The sequence below is a fragment of the Eulemur rufifrons genome, chromosome 17, assembly GCF_041146395.1.
Source record: "Eulemur rufifrons isolate Redbay chromosome 17, OSU_ERuf_1, whole genome shotgun sequence".
In the NCBI taxonomy this organism is placed as follows: Eukaryota; Metazoa; Chordata; class Mammalia; order Primates; family Lemuridae; genus Eulemur; species Eulemur rufifrons.
The window spans coordinates 23,098,105-23,114,926 of record NC_090999.1 but is presented as its reverse complement, the minus strand read 5'-3'; the positions used below and the strand labels follow the sequence as shown (position 1 = coordinate 23,114,926).

Sequence of the window (16,822 nt, the reverse complement as noted above, 5' to 3'; positions counted from 1 at the left end):
ATCATAGCTATGTCTCTAGGTAGCTCACCTTCCACACTAAGATCTTTGAGGGCTTCTGTACATTATATTTCCCAAAGTGCTCTTCATATATTTCACATATACAAGTTTCTCACTAAATACTCACTGAAAGACTGTTTATTGAGAGAAATCAGGCTGTTGGCTTGACCCTCATATCCCAGTGCTGGAAAAGGCTCAGAGGGAGATGAGGAAAGCAGGTCTGATGGCTATAAAACATGCACATGTGCAGCGAGGCATGAACACACACAGACACACATCCCGCCTACACAGAGGGCCGGCTCATATATTCTGTCCATTTTAAGGCAGTTACAGGATTAACAACAACAAAACTAAGTGGAGCTCAGCAAGCACTTCATCTCTCTCAAAGGTCTGCAATTTTTCAAAGCCTTACTTGTTTTATTCCATGGACCAGACACTAAAAAAAAAAACTTAAGTGAAGAAACTGGGTAGGACTACAACTGAAATAAGAGGCACTGGGCTATTCTCAAATAAAGGTCACAATCATAATTTATTCTAGGAAACTCTAGGTTGGGTGTCACAAAGTCTGGGTTCAAGTCTAGGTGCTGTTTTACCCTATGGGCACTCTGTTTAACCAGGAAGCTGTTTTTCCCATCTAGAAAAAGCAAACAAAAAACTCCTTTACAGGAAAACTTTTTCCCTTCCAACCTATTACCCTAAATATAGTTCTCTATTAATGGAGCAAGAAAAACTGTGAATTAGATAGAAAAGGATGTTATCACCATCTTTTGTGATATGACCTGCTTACTTATATAGACACAACTTGGAATTTAATTGTAAAAGTAAAACTCAAAGTCAGTTTGTGGCTGGTCATGGAAAAAGCTGATTTCAGAATATGCAGGCCATCCTCCTTGCATAGACCTACGATGGTAATCTTCTATGCTGGCCAGAGAAGGCAGCATCTGGCCTTGCCCTAGGTTCAGACAAATCTTCTCAAACACCTTCCTCTCCAGTTTAAGCTGTCATCACCTCAGGTCTGAATTCCAGTAAGTCTCTTAGCTAGTCTTCCTGAATCTGGGCTCTCCCAGGGCTCAAGGAATGTACTTGTCCCTACAAAACCAAGTATCAATGACCTACCCATTGCCAAATCCATGAATCTCTCTTCAGCCTTTACCTTATTTGACTTCTCTTTATCATTCAAAACCGTTACAACCACACTGGTCTTCTATTTGAAACCCTCTGTCCTCCCTTGGCTTCCGTGACATGGCCCCTCCTGATTCTTCTATTTCCTTTGCTGGCCCCTCTTCCATGACCCAATCCTGAGGTTCTTGTTTTCCAGTCTTCTGCTCTCTGTCCCCTTCTCTTCTCTTTCTACACACTTTTTCTGATCAAGCCCATCCACTCCTATGGCCTCAACCTGCTAATATGGGCTTACCTCTCCCAAACTGTCCATCTTTCCTGAGCCTACTGAACATTTCCAGTCTACTGAACATTTCAACATAGATGTGACCCAGCCTGTCAGAAGCCAAACCCAGTAGCTTCCTCTATCAACTTGGTCTTCCTCTTTAATTCTCTATTTTAGCAAATTGTCCAGGCCATGCCTGCTTCAACTCTTCCCTGTCCTTCCCACTCTATATTGAAGTGGCCACTAAATGTCACCAATTGTACATTTTAAGTTATCTCTACTGCATTCCAACTGCCATAGCCAATGCCTTTATCAACTTTCACCTGGGCAAGATAATGGCCTAACTGGTCTTCACCTCTACTTTCTCTACCAGTCCAACCCATCCTCCAGAGCTCCTCATTTTACAACACAAGCTTGATTACTACCTCACTTCAAATTTCTTAAGAACTCCCAAACTCCTTGATATCTGGGCCCAAATGGCCTTTTCAGTCCCATTTCTAAGTATGACTTGTCTGTCCTAAGGTGCCTTCTGTTCTACCCTAACCCCTTGGGACTAGAGAAAACCTACAATGTTCTCTATGAGGAATTTCATATAGAATGCCCTCCTGTCACCTTCCGTGCCTTAGATCAACACATAAAAAGGGCCAACTCTGTACTTTTTACCACTCCCCTCAAAATCTACCCGGTAAAACTATACTCTTCCTTCAAAGACAGGACAAATATCACCTTCTTTCTGCAGCCTTCCCTGACCTTCTTCGATGGCAGAACCACTGAACTGCCTCATCTATGTTCTCCAGAACTTTATTCCTACCACGATTACGGTGCCTACCAAAAGATCCCTGCATGTGCCCAGAGCACAGGGACCACTACTGTTCATTTACATATCCCTAGCACCTAGCACAGTGCCACCAAGCTTACAGCAAGAACTCTATGAGTGTTGAAGTAGCAAACCCCTACATTTGACTCTTATCATAAAGGCAGTAAGTTTTTGAGGAAAGTAGCCTCATTGGAATAGATATTCCAAGTAAGGAAGAATGGAAGCCCATTAGGGTCAGATCCTTCCCAGTGGCCTTCAAATCTCACAAATGTGGCTGCCTGCTCTGCCAGTAACTAAGGACTACCTCCTCTCCTTAGCCATGGCATCCTTCTTTAAGAACACAACAGACATGTTCTTAAGGCCTAAAAGGACCTCACTGTGACTCACAGCATAACTGTCCTGATGCTATGATGTCAACAACTCATGATCTTGCCACATCAATGAATGACTGTAAAGTTACATTAAAAACAAGTGAGGGCCAAGCACGGTGGTTCATGCCTGTAATCCTAGCACTCTGGGAGGCTGAGGAGGGAGGATCGCTCGAGATCAGGAGTTCAAGACCAGCCTGAGCAAGAGCAAGATCCCGTCTTTACTAAAAATAGAAAGAAATTATCTGGACAACTAAAAATATATATAGAAAAAATTAGCCAGGCATGGTGGCACATGCCTATAGTCCCAGCTACTTGGGAGACTGAGGCAGGTGGATAGCTTGAGCCCAGGAGTTTGAGGTTGCTGTGAGCTAGGCTGATGCCACATCACTCTACCCTAGGCTAGAGCCTCTGTCTCAAAAAAAAACAAAAACAAAAAACAAGTGAGGCTGGTCTGAAGGTAGTGAGTTAACTCAATTGACTGTTCACAGTGAATTACAGATCAAACTCCTTATTCTATACTCTCTCCCCTTTTCAGTACTGCACTTGACTGGTCTTAAAAAAAATGAGTGTAAAAGGGCCTATGGAACCCTAAGGAGGAGAATATTTTCTGAAATTAATAACTGAGAAATGAGTTTGATTTTAACTTTTCCAACAGTTCTGATTATTATATCTAGCCTCATAGGGCCCAGGTGTGTTGTTCCCTCACCCTGTAGCCTTCAAATCACTTGAGCCATAAAGCCCTTAATTTGTATTGTAAATTAGGCCTCACTTGAGACTGAGGTCATATAGGCCACGGGCTAAGTTCTAACAAGGAACAATGTGCTGATCCATATTGTGTATAAAGAATTGTGCTAGATCAAATTAGACCTAGTCCATGCCCTTAGGGAACTTCTATTTCAGAGGCAGTAGCATTTAAACAAAGCATATATGAGCACAGTGCAATGAGTTCCACAGAAGTGTGTATAGTCCACACAGGGGGACATGGCTGGTCAAGGAACAGAGGGTCTAGAGTTGGCCCTGCCCCTGCTTTGAGAAATGTGCTCTTGCTTCTCCATCTGTCAACAAATATTTATTGAGCCTCTACTACAAGTTTCTACCCTCATGGAATTTTCATTTGGGTTCCAGTTTTAGCAAATAGATTCCTATCTTATTCTCCTATGGTACCGCTCAAAAGCACCATTTCTCTAGGATGAGGACCCTGCCTTCACTAAGCTAGACCTTCCAGGAACCTGAGTTCCATCCCAGAGTTCAAGTCCTGTAACTGGATCTGTCTCTCTAATGCTGACTGAACATCCCTTCCAGTTCTTCTCCTATTGACCTGTGGCTGGAATGCCTGAAATTGTCCTTTGTCCACTGTGCTTGTGTCCTCTCCATAAACTGAGAATAGTAATAGTATCTCTCTTTCAGGGATGTTATGAGGACTAAATGAGACTAGCCTGGCACACACTAAATATTTAATAACTATCATCACCATCATTATTATCTTTCTCACTAAGATCCTTGCCACACTGTCTGCCTCATCCATGGACTCTCCCTTCTCCTGATGAAGTGTGAACTAGGGACAGGAAGGAGCCCTCCCAGTCATCCTCACCCTCACTGAGGTTGTGTGGGCTCAGTTCAGCCTTCAGAGGCTGGCCACCCAGACCCAGCGGGGAAACCAAGTACCTCTCAATGTCAGGTAGCCATAAGCTAGGCTGGCCAAAGCCTGTGCACATTTCCAGTGATCTTCCCCAAAAATAATCCGAGAAAGGATGACACATCGAATCAGCTCCTTGTTTGCTTGGGTATTCTGTAGAGAGCAAATGAGTCATTATGCTTTTTGCAAATGAAGAAATCTCCAGCCCATGAACTTATCACTGGAATGTAGCACTGCATTCACCTGTCATCTTTGTTCTCCTCTCTTTCCTTCCTATCCCCTGTTCAATCCATCAAGTCCAGTTGGATCTACCTTACTTCTAAATCCTAAAACCAAACTCTTTTCCTCATTTCTGCCAAGAGTACCTAGTGTAAGCTACCCTCACCTTTTCCCTTGCTGGCCACAGCAGCCCCTTCTAACTGTTTCCCCTCTGGCCCCTACAGCCTATTTTCCAGAGTGACTTCTTTTAACTGTTTATCACGAAAAACTTTAGAGATATACAAAAAAGGCAAGGATGAAGAATGACTCATCAGCTGCATCAGTTATCTACTCATGGTCAATCTTGTTTCATATCTATACTCCTCATCCATCTGTCCTTGCCTTCTATTATGCTGAAGAACTCAAAGACATTCTATTGTTTCCTCTATAAACATTTCATAAGTATCTCAAAGAGGCTGGATAATTTGGTCTAGTATTTCCAACAGACATGAGTTTTGTTGACTGTATTCCCATGGTGTCATTCAACGTGTCCTTCCACTCTCTGTTCTGCCTCTGTATTAGCAGTTGGATTTAGAAGTTTAGTTAATTTTAGCTTTCTTTTTTTAATGCAAAACTACCTCATTGGTAGTGGTATGTTCTTCTATCAGAAGACACCTACTATCTGGTTGTCTCTTTTTATGATATTAGCACAACTACATGAATCAATTCATAAAGGATTGTAAAATTCTGACACATGAATTCTATATTTCTTCTTCATCTGTTAGCCGAAAGAATTCTATAAAAGTGAAATTTCCCCTCATCTTCTCTTTGACTACCCAATAGTATAGTTCACATTAGACGGTCAGGATTCATGGTGTATATCTGCCTTTTCTTTACCAGCTTTCAAAGCTATGAGTCTGTTCACTAACATACTGTAATGGTGACTAAATAGCTTGTTCATTATTATTATATTCATAAACTTGTAGATTTTTAAACATATTTTATATGGCAGTGTAATCTTTTTAAGATATAAATCAGATCATAACTCTCCTATTCAAAACCCTCCAACGGCTTTCCACTTTTTATTCTTAATGAAATCCAAAGTCCTTATCGTGGCCTCCAAGGCACTGCAAACTCTGACCTAACCCTAATCACCTCCTAACTTCATTCTCTACCACTCTCTCCTTCTCTCCTTTTTCCTTCCACTACAGCTGCACTTCCCAGCTATTCCTGAACATGGCCAACTAACTTTGGGCTGTGCACCTGCTGTATCTTCTGTTTGGGTCATTATTCCACGTAGTTCATGCACTCATTTTATTTTCACTTTGTTTACTTCAGACAGACATTTCTTGGTCACCTTATCTAAAATAGTCTCTCACTCTATCACTCATGATCCCATTACCTATGTTATTTTTTTCTTTATGGTATTTACTTCTGTCTAATATTGTATTAGCTATTATTTTTTGTTTGTTATCTATTATCTATCTCCCCAAATATAAGGTAAGTCTCTCAAGAACAGAAGTTTATTCCTCATGTTCACTGTTGCATGCCCAATGCACACAGCAGGCATGCATTCGATATCTGCTGAATGAATCATCTCTCTCTTAGCAAGGAGGTAAGGAAGAGGTACGGGAAAGAGCCTCTCTGCCCCTATAAGAACTGACAGGCAAAACTCTCCAAGAAATCCCAGAATTGAATGGTCAAGTCATATATTTCAGTGATTTTACAAACACAGTCATTTATTGGCTGCACCAGTTGATAAAGTCAGATGTTTATTTATTTATGTCCTCGTAAAGTGAAAATAGCACTTCAAGAAATCAAAAGCCTGAAGTTTCAACCCTGGTTCTAATGTTTATTAATTCTGTTGTTTTGGGGAAGATGACCCTAATACCAGCTTCCTTTTCTAAGATGTGGAAACCTACATCTTACAGTTATTATAAGGAAAAAAAATTAGTCAGCATCAAAGTGATCCAAATTTGTTAAGTGCTATCAAAGTGCAGGCCATGTAAAGGGAGACATACAGTGCCCTAGGTGAGTCTAAGGACTACTCCCTCCTGACTTGGATCTCCTACCTAAGTTGATACTTCATGTGCTCCCTGCTCAAATATACAGATGCAAGCAATGGTAGGAGGGCATTTCCCCTGATGCTCAAAAACATACATTCATTCTGCATTTTGAGAGTTCACCATGGGCTGACCACAGTAAATACTAATTTCTATTTTGAGGAAAAGTCATAATACCTTAAAAAATCAGTTGAATAAGAATCCAAAGCTTTGAGTTCTGTCCTGGTTCTGGACATTCCACATTTATCCCCAAACTCCCTGCCCTGGAGAAAGTGAGACAACCAACATGGGCTCTAGAGGTCACCCCAGCACTGCTGCTGCTGATGGTGGCATCCCCCTACCCTTCAGGGCTGTGAGGACTGGGCTGGGTTAGATCTTTTTAACAGCTTTTTTGAGGTATAATTGATATATAAAGAACTGTACATATTTAATGTGTGCAATTTGATGAGTTTAGGGGCTGAGTTAGATTTAATTCCTAAGATCTAAATCTTTGTCATTATCTAAACTGGCAAGGGAATTTTCAAGACTTAAAAACTTACATTTGCACTCCATGGCAGATAGTATTTGTCTGTTTCTAGAAAAGATCCTTCTAGCCTGGATTTGTGGGTCCAGACCAGGAAGACTGTCTTTTGTAAGTTCTCTGGATAATTTACAAAGATAAATTTACAGATATCCATCTAGAGAGGCATCAGCTTCCATCATTTGCCTCTGAGGTGCCTCTCGGCCCTTTCTAAGCCATCTACAGGTCTTTTTCATACATGTACTTTACGATCATTTGTTTTCCTTAACCAAGAATATCTAGGAAGTGAGGGTACAAACTCCTCTGTTGACAAATCATGTTCTGGAGGCAGACTGGTGCCTATGTTCAAATAATGAAAGTTGATATCATGCTGTCTCAGGTTCCTGGATTTTGAACACTCTTGCTTACCTACTTGCTCTGAAATCCTAGTTGCCAAGTCCTTGACTTGCACTAAGAAATGTATACTCAGACTCTTTGACCTCTGCTGCTACCTCCTGTTTCTGGCTGTTTGGTTTGCTTATGATTCCACTGTAACCACAGGCATCTTAGCCATATCCTTGCCAGGCCTAAGCCTAGACCTGCCTGGCTCCCCTTGTTCTCAGCCCCTGCCTCACTATCCTGGCCCTCTTGTTAACCAGGAGGTATCATGCTAAAACCTTTCAGGAGAAATTTTTTTTCTAATTTTTTTTAAATTAAAGGTAATCAAACATCTACAGGAAGAACCAAACATTAATTCTTAGTTTAAAGCCAGGAGCACAAATACTCTAAGGAGGAATGGGCAGTGAGCTATGCATAGAACCAGAAGGTGGGCAGCTCTGCTTTGTCCGCCTGCTTTCAAAGAAATAGAACATTTTCCTGTGCTTCAATCTGCATTTAAAGCTTCTCTAATTATGGATGTATTTTTTAATAGAAACAAAAACTTAGTGTTTTGTTTGTTTTACCATGTTTTCCTTAATCAGTTGAGCAATTTTCTTCTGGGATTGAGCTAATTTGTCTTTGGGAAGAAATATAGAGTCTATGGCCTTCTCCTCATCCTTGTCTTTAGTTTCTTCTTCACTCTCTCCAGACCCACCAGACGAATACAACTCATCTGTTTGTTGATGTGCTGGGATCTTGGTTTGCTGTGACCTGTGGATGTAAGAGGGGCACAGAGACAGGATATGACCTTTGCCTATCTAAAACAAGATAAAATTGAAGGACGCAGCTCTCTCAATGGGGGAAAAGGAACCTGCTTTCTAAAATAAACTTGAAGGAATAAAGCTAGTTGATAAACTCATGTCACTCTCAAAGTACTAAGACAGCAATGTGGTGTTCAAATTAAGTAGATTGGGTAAACCATCCACCTGCATTAGAGTTACAGCTCTGCTGCCTACTAACCACATGATCCTAAGCAAGTTATTAATTCACTTCTCTGTAAAATGAGGAGTAAACATGAATATCTACTTGATGAGGTTATGGGATTAAGTGAGATAATACTCATAGGTCATTTAGCAATTACTAAGTGCCTGGCATTTGGTAAGTGCTCCTTTAATGTTAGCCAACTAACTAAAGTAGATGAGGGTCCCACCAGGGAGAGGGAGACAATCCCACACTGTGTCAAGTTCAGTTTCAGAAAGAAATATCCTTTCTTTAGAGAGACAAAATTGTGTCTTCCAGGGGAAGAGAAACATGACACCTTCAGACAAGTTTGCAATATTAAACCAAACACTGAAACAGCCATTAAAATGTCAAAAATAAACATTGTTACGTTAGAAATAAACATTGTGAGAAAGAGTTGAATTGAAAATCTCTCTCTTTTATACTCACACAGTCTAGATGATTTCTGACTTCAATGGTGAACGTAATTGTGAATGAGTAATTGGAATGGTGAAGATCAAAAGACTTAATTTCGTGCAACAAAAGAGATAACCATATTCTAACATCACCGATAAGATAAAAAATTATCCAGAAGAAGTAGAATTCTGAGATCTTAAGAGCAACAATAGAGATTTTAATTGATTATAAATAAGTCTCCCAAAGGAATCATCTTTGTACACACAGTATCTTTTAAAAGTTCAGCCACTGCTTAGTTTTTAAAATACAATTTTACCTTTCTTTTCCACTGATTACTTAAGTAGTGAATGTTCAATGTTTTAAAAAAAAAAAAAAAGAAAGAAAATTCAGAAAAGCATGAAAAGAAAATACATGTCATGTGTAATCTTTTAGCCCAGGTTTGAAAAATGACATACTAATAATATCCATCCAGTCCTGTTCTAATTAACCCCATCAAGAGGCATGCAGGCGAACCAGGTCATATAGATAGGAGAGCAACATTTCTTCAGGATCAGGTGCAGGATGGATCACCTTCTGCCCAAAGAAAGGATGCTTTCAGTAAACACACAAACTCAATGCAAAAGCCAGGGAAGGCTGGAGATGTGATGTGATCAGAAAACAGGTGATAAACTTGCCTCTTCTCTGCCTGGTGAGTTCCATACTCTTCCTTCAAAACACAACTCAGATGTCACCTCTGCTGGAAGTCTCTCACTGGGGAGCAAGAAAGACACCCTCCAAAGGGCTTGCAAAAATTTCCCCCAAACTGCTACTACAGTGTGAATCACATTACTGTCTGATTTTTTGTTTGTTTCTTTGTTTTTTTCTGAGTCTTCTTTGCCTTTGGCAAGTAAATTCCAGCAGGGAGGGCAGAGGCTGAGCCTCATTTGTTTCGGAAACCCTGATACCTGGTCCACAGTAAAAACAAATGATGGCTTGTAAAATGATGAACAAATGAATCAAAAAATAAATCTTTACAATGTTTGAAAAATACTGAGGAGAAAGGAAATCTGTGGCAAGAGACCATAACTTAAGAAAACTAATAGAAAGAAAATTTAGTCTCTCAACAGAAATTTTTGCTTATGCTGCCTATTTCACAGACCTAGAGCAGAAGTTAAATCTATTGGGGGTCACCAAAGAGACTGCTAATTATGGATGTTAAAAATTATAATCCCTAAATATTTTAAATTAAGCGTTGAATGAAATTAAGCTAAGAACAAAAGAAACAAGCTCCAATAGCAGAGACCTCAAAAGAATGAGAAACATTGAGGTCTGACAAACGATTTGAGAATGTAAAGCCCAGAACTAGCTTTGACCATCATTGTAATAAAAGATGAGAAAGATGGCTAGAGAATACGGACCAGTTAGATCCTCAAAGGATAGTCAGAATAAAAAGAATAGGCAAGTTGAATGAAGAGTCTGCCTTGCTAGGCTTATAACTTCCAAATGTTGCCATCATAAATATGAATTCTGATTAGTAATATTCAATATGAGTTATCTGATTATTTCCAAGATATTCTACTGTGAACTCTATACTTTTTTAACTCCAATTTTTATAGTTATATAACCCTTAATCTCAGGATATTTTATGAAGTAGTACAGAATTATGCTATCCAATATGGTAACCACTCACCACATGTGGCTATCAAGCATGTGAAGTGTGGCTAGTCTGAATTGAGATGTGCTGTAAATGTAATATATACAGTGGATTTCAAAGACTTAGTATAAAAATATAATATAAAATATTTCATTAATAATTTTACATAATATTTTGAATATATTGAGATAAATAAAATATAGTCGTAAAATTAAATTCTTCTGTCTCATTTTGCTTTTTAATATGGCTACCAGAAAATTTTAAATTACATATGTGACTCACACTATATTTCTATTCGAGGGCACTGTCTACAGTAATGGTTCTCAGTTCTGTCAATGGAGACATTTTTGCTTGTCACAACTGGGGCAGTGCTTTTGGCATCTAGTGGGTAAAGGCCAGGGATGCTGCTAAACATCCCACAATACCTATGATGGTCCTCCACAACAAAGAGTTGGCCAACCCAAAATGTCAATAGTACAAAGGTTGAAAAACTCTGCTATACAGAATGGTTAAAGAATGGACTCTTGAGACCCCGTCTCTACTAAAAATAGAAAGAAATTATATGGACAGCTAAAAATATATATAGAAAAATTAGCCGGGCATGGTGGCACATGCCTGTAGTCCCAGCTACTCGGGAGGCTGAGGCAGAAGGATCGCTTAAGCCCAGGAGTTTGAGGTTGCTGTGAGCTTGCCACCATGGCACTCTAGCCCGAGCAACTGAGCAAGACTCTGTCTCAAAAAAAATAAATAAATAAAAACAATGGACTCTGGAGTCAGAATGCCCAATTTGAATACCACTTACTAGCTGTATGACTTTGGGCAAATTGCCTAATCTCTCTTTGATTCATATTCACCTACAAAATGTTGTAATAACAGTACCTCCCTCGCAGGGTTTTCGGGGGAATTAAATCAGTTAATATGTGTAATGTACTTAGAACTGTGCCTGGCAAATATTATGTGCTCAGTAAGTATAAGCTATTATGATGTAAGAAGTTTTATTTACTCATGGGCTCTTTTTTTTTTTTTTTTTTTTGGCAGAGACAAGATCTTGCTATATTGGCCAGACTGGTCTTGAACTGTTGGCCTCAAGTGATCCTCCCACCTGGGCCTCCCAAAGTGCTGGGCTTACAGGTGTGAGCCATCCTGCCTAGCTACTTTATTTCATAAAACTTAATTTATTCATTAACTTAGTTATGGTTAATTCTCTATGACTTTACCAATTTTGTTATAACTAACCTCTATTTTTAAAAACTTAACAATTTTCTTAAGTTAGGGAAAAAAATATCTTCCATCTTGTACAGGCTGTACATACAATAGACATTATAGGAGAATCATTATTAAAACACATTATGGAAGCTCAGCCTTCTCCTCTGTATAATGTGCACGCAAAGCTTCTCGCCCAGGTTTGCCTTAAGCAAGAGGGCCCAGTAAGTGTAAAGTCAGAGTTTCAGGCCAATAAGTATAATGTCAGAGTTCTGTGGTACTTACAGATGGAAGCAGAAGTCCCAGTCGATGTCATTGCTAACAGTTGGGATACGAATCGGGCTGGCTTGCATCTTCTTCCTACCAAGAATCACATGTGAGGTCAGCTTTGGGAGAAAAGGCTTAGTTTATTCTGTTTTCCCTCTCTTGGATACTATTAACATTAAACTGAAACTGCTCAAATATATAACCCATCCTAAATCCACAAATGGACGATGCATACTCGTGTGTGGACATTTGCCAAATTAAATGTCTAAGTTAAATTTCTTTCCCCTAATTTCCATTCCATGTTACTTCTCCCTGGACTTATTTACCTCTCAAAACCAGCACATTTACATCTCCTGGATCATCAAAACTATGGTCACCTACTCAACTCAGATATTGTTTTTGCAGCTCTGAGGGAAAGATGGATCCAAACAAAGCAACCAGCTTTCAGTAATAAATGAAGTGCAGCCAGTGTATTGGTTAATTTTCCTCCCTATCCCTCGGGCCATTTCACTATTTAGTAGGTGGTTCTAGTAAAGGAGCTAAAACTCATGTCTATTTTGGTTGCTGCTATCAGCCGATCAGGGAAATGGTTTGGGACTCATAGCGAAAAATGAGATTTATAATTACAGTATTTGTGAAATTCAACTCTCAAGGCTATCACCTGTCACCTAAATCAAATCCAAATGGAATGCAGTTATTCACTCAACATTAACACAAACCTGCAAGAATGTCACTCATTCCCACTGAGCCCTGAGTAGCTTTCTCTGACCCAGGATCCAGAACATCTATCCGAAAATCAGAAAGGAAGATTCACTGACTTCTCTTTCCAATCTCTACATTCACAAGTATGGCCAGAGTAAGCGGTTCTGACCGCTCAAACCCCTGAACCCCGTTCCTGTGACATTCCCTACGGCGCTGAATACCAGACGTGGCCCCTCTCTCAAGCACAAAGCGCTTCCTCCTTTCCTGCTGTTGTTGCATGATAACTTGGTAAACCCGAGGCCACATGCCTGGCTCCGTGCAGAGCCCCCGCGGCTACCTCCCCGCGGCTGTGCGCCCGCCCCCGCGGTTCCGGCCGGCGCCGCCAGCCGGGGCCGCTGCCGGGCGAGCCCGGGGCCTACCCGGCGAGGGCTCAGAAGCCGCGCCCCGGAACTAGCCTTCCCCGCTCCCTCAGCCAGGCAGCGCGGCTTCCTCGCGCAGCGACGGCGTCCCGGCCCCAGCTGATCTCGGTCCCGGGACCACAACGGCGCCTCGCTGAAGCTAGACGGCCTGCGAGGTCAGCCCTGGGCGTCCGGAGCCCCGGTTCCGACCCGAGAGACTGTACGGTTGCCATGGGAACGGAAAGCCGCGGGCCCGCGGGGAACACAGGTAGCCATGGCGACGCGGGGCACTTCCGGCCCGGGGCATCCCGACCTGAGGGCCAGCGGTGGTTCCCACCGCACCCTCCGCTTTCTGGTCCCCGCGGGCCTGACGCCTGCGACCTCGGGCTCGTGCCCAGACTTCGCTCTGCCGCGCTGAGTCGTCCACTAGTGTTGTATCTCAGAGGACCTTCCTCGTCGGAGATGCAGACGCAGGAAGAGAAGAGAAATCCCGTGGGAGGACGAGAGTGCCGGGCTCCACGACCCTACCTGCTTAAAGCTGCCACGTACGCGGGCCGTGTTCAGCGGCAGCCCAGGCCACCGATCCCCCCCCCCGCACCCACACTTTCCGGCCGGCACCTAACACCCCCGCAGGTCCTCGGGAGTGCTGGTTCTCTGGACCCCAGGGGAAAGGCGCAGATATAGCTGTTGACGGTGCTGGCACCCTCTTGTGTTTCCTCTCCCTGCAAGATTGGAGCTAGGCATGATTAGGAAAGTGGATTGCAGGAACTGGGTAGGGTAAAAGTGGACCACTAGATCTGCTAATGGTTAGCAGTTCAGAGAATATTTTCGAGGGAGGAGGGTACATTTGGCACATAGCCCTAAATTATACACCCATACATTCTTATACCCGTCATTAAACTCCTGAACATACCCCCCTCTTAAACCAAGGGAACCCCGGAGAAATCTTAAAAACTGAGTTCCTGATCTTATGGGAGGTCAGACACACCTCTGCCCTCTTCCTTTTGTGATTTAGACACAATTGACCGGCATTAATTAATGTTGAAATAGATCTCATAAGACTGATGAAACGGACTCTGTGGCAAGATACCAAATTAAAAACAAGAGGCCATGCCAAGCAAGAGTTAAGTCATCACCCTATTCTTAAAGAATAAACTGTTTGTCTGGGTGAACTAAAAGACGTTTGAAGACTCTTAAAGTTCCAAACTTCTGTGATACTTTTTCTTCCATTGCCATCTTAACCCTTTCCCCCAAATGCAAACTTTTATTGTAATATATGTGTTTTTAGGTGTGTTCATTAACACCAGAATGGAATGCCACTAATCTGGGTGGATAGTGCTTTTACAACGTTCATTCACATTACCTCCCTTGATTTTGATGTAGAAGAGGCAAGTATTGCTATTGCAGAAATCGCATAGAGGAAGCATGTGTAGAGGGTACTCCTACACTCTTACAACCCCAAATCAAATATGATTATCTCCAAACTATTCCAACCCCAGGAACTGTGAAATTTAACAAAAAGGAAATGCAAATAAACTTACTCTTGGAACACATTGTATGGCCTCTCAAGATAGGGTTACATGCCTTATTTCTGAGCTCCAATAGTATCCTGTCCAAAATCTCATCATGACTCTCACCACGCTGTATTGGCAAGTTTCTGTTTATTTGCAAGTGTCTCACACTGTCTATACATCTATCCATCCATCCACACAGACAAAAATATCTATTGAATACATACAGTGTGCCAGATAATGTTCTAAGCATTAGGGAAGCAAAGGTGAACAAATAGACAAAGATTTTGCTCTCCTGGAATTTATATTCTACTAAGTGTAGGAAAACATAGAACTTCTAACAAACAATATGGTGTCTCTACAAGGTAGAAAAAGGCACATAGCTTAGGGAATAGGCATCAATGCTGTGTGAATTCAGAAATAGCCTCTTCCTCCAGACTCAGGTCCCTGAAGAGTACAGCTTTGGGAACAGAGGGTGGGCTGGATTTCAGGACTCAATCACGTCAGGTGAGTCACCTTAGAAGGAAGTGATAAATGATATCCGGAAAAATAAAGCCTAGAAAGTGATGTAGTCATGTGGAGAGGGGTGTGCTATCTTACATAGTTAAGGAGGGCCTCTCTGAGAAGATGGCATTGAGCAGAGACCTCAAGGAAATGAGGGAGCAAATCATGCAAATATCTAGGAGAACATCCTAAGATGTTTACAGCAAATGCAAAGGTGCTGAGGCAGGAGCAACTTTAACAGGGTCAAGGAATAGCAAAAGGGCAATAAGAATGAGGAGAGACAGGAGATGGGGTCAGTTAAAGTAACAGGGCATCTGGTCATAGAGGGCCTTATAGGCAATCCATCCATCTAATATAGACTACTCGCTAGGTGACAGGCCCCGTTTGATCAGCTATGAGCTCCTTGTGAGCATGAGCTGTTATCACCATTGAGCCTTCAGCATGAGTGCTTGGCACATCATCAATGTTCAACAACATTTAATAGATGATGAATCATCTTTGGGAACTTAGTGAGAATCTTAGTGAGAGATTCTAGCCTCCCTGTATCAGTTTCCTATTGTAACAAGTCACCACAAATTTATTATTATATAATTCTGGTCAGAAGTCTAAAATGGGTATCACTGGGTTAAAGACAATATGTCTACAAAGGTGGTTCCTTCTGAGAACTCTAAGGGAAAATCTGTTTTCTTACCCTTTCTGGCTTCTAGAGCTGGCCTGCATTCCTTCATTTGTGACCTCTTTTTTCATCTTCAAGGGCCCCCTCTTGTTACATTGGGCCCACCTAGATAAACCAGAATAATCTGATTTTGAGGTCAGCTGATTAGCAATCTTAATTTTATCTGCAATCCTAATTCCTCAATTCTCTTGTCATGTAATTATCCACAGGTTAGATTCACATCTACCATATTCACAGGGTCTGGGGATTAGGACACGGATGCCTTTGGGAGGACTTATTCTGCCCGTCAGTGTGTTTCACATGACTTAAATGCATGGTTTTAAAAATACCCAGAGGTGACACATAAGGAGCCCTTACTACCCATCTCTTCTCCTGGCTGTTAGACGCTTACATCATTTGACTGTGTCCTGCATCTATCTCTGCCCTACACACTCTCATTTTATAATCTGGTACATCCAGTCGTGGTTCTTGAATATGCCGGTTCTTCCCATTTTAGGGCCTGGTTTGTAATAAATATGGAGAAATATCTCATTTCTTCCCTCCTACTCACCTCCACCTTTTGAGACTTTACTCTGTTCCCTCAGCCAGCTCCTATGGCCCACTTATGGTGACCATCAGAGTTGAGCTCTTGTTTTTTTGTGTCTCAGATATGCCACACACTGCTCCATAAGGCCTGACAGGTCTCTGCCCTGAGCTGGTGAACAGAAATTACTACTCTTGTGAGTGCCCTTGTTCCTTGGTATGTTGCCTTTTCCAGTTCACTCTTTGTCTTGCAGTCTGCCTTTTAAGTTTGCTCAAAAAACGTCAGCTGCCCCGCCCCGCCCGCACCCCCCCCCCCCCCCCCCCCCCCGCCTCCCCGCCAACCCCAGTTTTTGCTGGACAGTGTTTCTGCTGCTGTCAACACCCAACATTCCAGTTATACCACGCTGCAAAACGCTGTGCTTCAACATGTGCTGGGATCATTTTCCCCACACAGTATATCATGTGTTTATCTTAAGATGGGTGGGTTTAATTATTGAAGGCTTTGGAGTGTCTTAACAAAGTTTATGTAAGGAAAACAAATTGATGACTCTTAGTCAACCAACATAACAGTCCATTCTTTCTCACTCAGTGATGATATGTACAATATTCTACTCTTTTTTTGCTCTGTATCATATCATGATGAAAGC

General features: G+C 41.7%; 1 protein-coding gene across 1 annotated transcript in view; it reads right to left on the bottom strand.

The window, feature by feature from the left end:
- The window catches only part of TTC23L (tetratricopeptide repeat domain 23 like), a 31,170-nt gene extending 19,222 nt beyond the window's left edge, over positions 1-11,948 (bottom strand). Inside the window, exons 1-3 of the mRNA XM_069492103.1 lie at positions 11,881-11,948; positions 7,928-8,114; positions 4,235-4,358 (exon numbers count right to left, since the gene is read on the bottom strand). Coding sequence (XP_069348204.1) covers positions 4,235-4,358; positions 7,928-8,114; positions 11,881-11,948 — 379 coding nt within the window. The remainder of the gene's footprint in view (positions 1-4,234; positions 4,359-7,927; positions 8,115-11,880) is intronic.
- Positions 11,949-16,822: the final 4,874 nt, after the last annotated feature.